This window comes from Chenopodium album, chromosome 10 (assembly GCF_948465745.1).
Source record: "Chenopodium album chromosome 10, dcCheAlbu1.1, whole genome shotgun sequence".
NCBI classification, from domain to species: domain Eukaryota; kingdom Viridiplantae; phylum Streptophyta; class Magnoliopsida; order Caryophyllales; family Amaranthaceae; genus Chenopodium; species Chenopodium album.
The window spans coordinates 49,530,085-49,535,989 of NC_137843.1; the positions used below are offsets into that span (position 1 = coordinate 49,530,085).

The 5,905-nt window shown below is 31.1% G+C and overlaps 1 protein-coding gene across 1 annotated transcript; it reads left to right on the forward strand.

Annotated features, from left to right (window-relative positions):
• LOC145565317 (protein FAR1-RELATED SEQUENCE 9-like) lies at window positions 1-3,509 on the forward strand. Its single transcript, XM_081625362.1, has 7 exons — window positions 1-124; window positions 677-909; window positions 1,225-1,396; window positions 1,483-1,942; window positions 2,134-2,798; window positions 3,024-3,262; window positions 3,390-3,509. Exons 1-7 carry the CDS (start codon window positions 1-3, stop codon window positions 3,507-3,509), a joined length of 2,013 nt encoding a protein of 670 aa, XP_081481488.1.
• Window positions 3,510-5,905: the final 2,396 nt, after the last annotated feature.

The following is a 5,905-nucleotide window of genomic DNA, read 5'->3' on the forward strand; positions in this document are numbered from 1 at the left end:
ATGGCATATCAATTAGAATTTCGACATGATTTTGATGCTAGATTTGTTGATTATGCAAACGATAATGATGATGATGATAATAATAATGTAGGTGAATTGGAGGATATCGTAAACAAAAACGAAGGTATGTAAATTTCTGTTTAATGATTCAATTATTTATTAATTTTTGGAAATATAAATTATATTTGGTAAATGATAATATATTGTAAATGTTTGTTTGTTATTTTGTTGTTTATTATAGTTTTAATTATAATTATGTGTTTTTTTTTTATTGATAAAGCTGTAGGTTGAAGATGAGTTCTTTTTATAGTCGGTTATGTTCTTTTTTTTTTTCATTTATTAAGGCACTGAAATAAATATTGATTCTATTGAATAATATTTTTATTGATTAAGCATATATGTTATTTTGATTAAAATGAATATTATATCTTATTAAAAAGTATATGGCAGAATATATGTTATGCCATATTTTATTATTCATTATTTTCTTTTTCAGATAACTAAATGTTCTTTTTTGAATTTTGCATTGTGTGAGTCAGTATGTTCTTTTTTGTATTCATTATGCTCATTATAATAATGCTAATTGTTCGTATAATTATATAAAGTACATTGTGCCTAGTCAGAATGTACATATATAGTTTTTCTACTGATTATATTATATTATAAGTTACTTTAGGGTTTACTGAGGCTAAGGAATTAGAACTATTCGACAAAAAAGTCAAGTCTGATAAAGAGGCATGCGAGTTATACAATAACTATGCATTTAAACATGATTTTGGTACACGAAAGGGGAAGTTGAGTTATAGAGATGACAAGATTACTATTCGACAACGATTTTGTGTGTGTTCTTATGCTGGTTTTAAGAAATGCAAGAAGCCTGGTGATAGACCTATCAGAAGAGAAACTTTTGTACCAGATGCAAAGCATCTATTCAATTTGATGTTGATAAAGAATCTTATTTATTTATTGTGACCAATCACATCATGGAGCATAATCACAGCAGGGTCCCCGTATCAAAGTGACATTTGATTAGGTCTCATAGGAAGGTAAGATCATATCTCTACGCACTAGTTCCTTCTTAAATACTAAATATACTTTATTAAGATAGTAAATGTTCTGTATAATACCATGTGTTCTTTTTACCATTAAAGATGTTCATTATGTTATGACAGCATGTTTTCTAAGAAAATGTTTCATGAGATTTTTTTTTCCGACTGTTTATAGGTCACTGAGGAACATATTGGTCTGCTTAGTAGTTCAACTGAGAATGGTATACTTGTTGCTGGTGTTGTTCGAGTTTTAAGGAATCAAGATGGCGGTGAGAAAATGTTGGGGTTTCTTTGTACCGATGCTTATGGTGCTTTATCTTCAGAGAAGAGAAAGAAGTTTGATGGGTGTGATACTAAGCAGTTGCTTAACTATTTTAAAGAACGCAATCACATGAGTACGACTTTTATTATGATTTTGATGTTGATGAGAAAGGTAACTTGCAGTCTTTCTTCTTTCGAGATAATAGGATGAAGGTAGATTATGATGCTTTTGGGGATTTATTGGTTCATGATACAACATATCGTACAAACAAGTATGCCATGATTTGTGGTCCATTTGTTGGCATGAACCATCATAATAAAAATGTTATGTTTGGAATTGGATTTTTGATTAATGAGAAGTGGGAATCGTTTGTGTGGTTGTTTACTACGTTTTTGAAATCCATGGGAAACAAACATCTTATTACCATAATGACTGATCAGGCTCAAGCTATGGCCAAGGCAATTAGGATCGTATTTCCTAATTCTCGCTATCGATTATGTACTTGGCATATCAAAGAGAATTCAAAGAAAAATATCAAAGGTTTAAGAGCGAAAGAAGGGTTTAATGACTTGTTTGATATAGTTCTGAAATACACAGATACGATTCAGGAGTTTGACAACCATTGGTCTAGGTAACATTCTTTTTTTTTTTTTTTTTTGTATCATTTTTTTATGTTAGTTAGTTATTTATTTGAGTTACGAATGTTCTTTTATCTTATTTGTTTACACTTATCACTATGGTATGTTCTTTTTAAGTTAAACAATGTTCATTTAGTTTTAATCATTTGTTCTTCTTATATCAATAATTGTTATTTTTTTCAAGCATGCTTAAAAAATATGATTGCAAGAATAACAAATGGATCAACAATTTGTATAATATCAAAGTGATGTGGTGTCTAGCATACTCTAAGGACTATTTTAGTGGTGGTATTTTATCTTCTCAGAGAAGCGAAACTACGAACAAGTCGGTGTCTCGTAGACTTCATGTCACTCATGGTCTTTGTGATATCTATAATTCCTTTATTGAAGTTGTGGATGAGTGGAGGAGTAAGGAAGGCAGCAATGACTACGATATCATGACTGGCAACCGTCATTTAGTGTGGGCTGATGTTGGTTTGTTGGAGCATGCCCGGAAAATTTATACCATCCAAACTTATCTACAATTTGAGGATAATTTCGTGAGTGGTGTTCCTTGCACAGCAAAGGTAATAGCAGCCATGCAGCCTCCACTTTATGAGTATCATGTTGGGCATCCAAAAAAGGATTTGCTCATACATACTATTACTTTTGATGAATCTTTGGTGACAGTAGATTGTACATGCAAACATTTTGGTGAGGTAGGGCTACTATGTAAGCACTCGTTGCGTGTACTTCACCTCAACAACATCACCTACATTCCAAGGAAATATATTATGAAAAGATGGACAAAGGCAGCCATGTCTACTAGGGTTGATGACAATGTTGTAGCCAAATTGGGTGCTACTCCTTGTAGTGTTTGAAGATTGCATCTTATCAGGACTTTCACAAGGCTTGTTGATCAAGTACAAAATGATTTGAGTGCGCGTACTGCAATTGAGGAAGCTATTGATGATTGCACCAAGAAAATTGATTTACTATTTAGGAAAGATGAAAATGAAACACAAAATTGTACCAACATTGATTGCCAACCTAATACACAAGATAACGGTGACATAAATCTGTTAGAACCATAAGATAATGTAGAAGATTATGTAGAAGATGAAGACAGGTTTAATGAAGAGAGGGAGAGGGTTGATAAAGTTGAAGTTAAAGATCCTATTAAGAGAAGAAAGAAGGGTCAAAGAAACACTAGACCTAAGAGTACACAAGAGAAGATATTTAACAAGCTAAAAGGTCAAAAGATCAAATCATGGAAAAGAAAAACTGCTAAAGGGGTTTTAAAGTTGAAACAAAAGGCTCAGAATACGATTCAGGTATTTATTAGTTCATGTTCTTCAGTTTCGACCCATATGTTCTTTGTCATAGTACACTATGTACTTTTATCAAAACCATATTCATATGACTATTTTTTGTTTGATTTTTGTATGTCTTGATTTATAGGACTTTATAGCCGTACCAGAAGGAAATATATTGGCACACTCTAATGAGTTTGGAGGATCTTTGGAGTATTTTGAGCCTGATGAGTATTTTGGAGTGAATGTGATGTTTTCCACGTCTTGATTCTTTAATTTGTTTTAATTTTTAATTGCATTACAAGGATGTTATTCCTTATAACTTTTTGATTTTGGAATACTTCGATATTGAATTTCACACGTTTTACACCTTGAAGCGTTGTTGATTCAAATTTAATGCATAATTTTTTTATCAAGAAATCAAATTATTGTTCAAATGCATTGGAAGGATAATTAATTTTAATACAAAGAATATAAAGTATAAAATAAAAGAACATATTTCATATATAAAAGTACATATGAGTAATAACATGATTTCAACCAAAAACAACGTGTTTCATAAAATAATTCATATGTTCTACATCAATTATACTTCAACTTATTGAATTATCTTTCACACTTTAAAATTCCAAGAAAGAGTCACCAACTTCCATTGTCAAAAAGTTAAAGAAAAAAACAAACATACCTCATTAGATATATCAAAATCCTAATTGAAATAACTAAGGATAAAATGTGCTTCTTTGCAAGATGATTGAAACCACCCATTGTTCCAAAGAATGTTTTAAGCCTTTTCATTTAAGAATCTCTTGGCGCGAACACGAACATCTACATCCAATTGGTTGAGGTTGCTGGTGATAAGCTCAAAAGTGTATCGCATCCTCAACTTTTTCAATGCATCAAACTCTAATAAAAATTAAATTCTTAGATAAATTAAAATTTATTTAACACAAACAAAAAGTCCTAAAAAAACATCTAGTAACTTTTTAAAGAACATAACCTACATAAAGGTAATCTAGACCACACTCGCTCCCATGATTTCTTTCCATTATAAGTTTTCATGTGACGCATGGTATATATGCCACAATCAACTTTATTATTCACTGTTTGCCATGGCATTGTAAACAACATCACAGTGTACGATGACATTTTTTCATGAAGTTTAATATTTTTCCGTTCAAGGTAAATTGTAAATGCCTTCAACTGTGAAAAAAGGAAAAAAAAAACAATAATTGTTATTTAAGATTACTGAAACTGCGTTAGAAATATATATTAAGCAAAATTTTCGATATATCTTACTATTTGTTCAGAAAGTCCTTATATTTTTCCGCCATGTCCATACCATCTGGAATTGGACTACTATCAATAATCTCGCTTGATCTTGATCTAGAGTTGACGACCAAAACATAATAAGGATCAAACACGTACACAGGAAAGAAGAACTGAACCATTAAAGAACATAAGTCATGGTTTGATATTTTAAAACAACTATATACAAATATATATAAAAGAACATGCTTTCTAAATGAAAAGAACATGTTATTTAATGAAACATATGATATAGAGGTAAGCTTACTCATCATCCAAATGTTTTTTATATGCATATTCCATAATAGCATTTTGAAAGTCATCTGATTGTTCTAGTAGATGTGAGTATTTGGCCAAATACGGTGACTTGAAACCATGTGCCAACTTTCTCACCCTTTTCGAAACTTTTGGTGATTGCCTAATTGAAAAAAAAAACACACACCAACTAATGATAAAGTATATAAACTTTAAAATAAAGAATACACACTTAATAAAAAAGAACATGTACCGATAATGATCACCATTTTCCCCTATTTTTCCATAATTCTTCTCATATTTATCTTTTCCTTTTTCTCCCACTTCCTTTTTTCTTTTTTCTGATTTATTTTCCTCACGATCATCGGTCTTTTTTCCTTGGACACTAAAAGCACGCAAATACAATGTAATGTAATTAACAGCAACAAAAATATTAACTGTTACAAGGAGTAAAGAACATTAAATACAGAAAGCACAATAAAAAAAATACATCAAGCACACTATATAGAACATTAAATATAATATAAAGAACAACAATCTTGAAATAAAAAACATATACCATGCTATACACGAACATCATTGCTACAAAAAAGGAACATAAGTTTTTTTTTCTTTCCATAAGCGGAACATAAAATTAATATTAGTACATTATATAACAACTACAAAAACAGAAATAATGTTAAACTAACATATTAAACAATAAGTATGTGAAACAATTAGTTACCCGGTCTTGTCAATATCACTCATTAGATCGCTAGACACCTTTTCCACATCATCAAGTTCTATATGTAAATCAAATGAGGGTTCATCCACTTAACCAGTTTGTGGCGTCTTCCATATGCCCTCAATTTCTTGATTCTTTCCATTCACATCTTGGGGCTGTACACCGTCATTCATCACCACATTCTTGACGACATTGTCAATTATGCTCCCAAACCAATCTGAAGCAAAGAAGTCAGTGTCCTGACTCAGTATTGAAGCTCCTTCCACACGTTGATTTTGTGTGGGTTGTTGTAATTCAGAAGGTATTTTTGCCCCGGCACACTTAGACCACATGGCTGTAACATTGTAGATAGTGGTCTCCTTAACCAATGGAGTTGTATG

Coding starts and splice junctions, on each gene's coding strand:
- LOC145565317 (XM_081625362.1), top strand. CDS start 1: ATGGCATATCAATTAGAATTTCGACATGATTTTGATGCTAGATTTGTT. Junction 125..676: donor TATCGTAAACAAAAACGAAG/GTATGTAAATTT, acceptor AAGTTACTTTAG/GGTTTACTGAGGCTAAGGAA. Junction 910..1,224: donor CTATCAGAAGAGAAACTTTT/GTACCAGATGCA, acceptor GACTGTTTATAG/GTCACTGAGGAACATATTGG.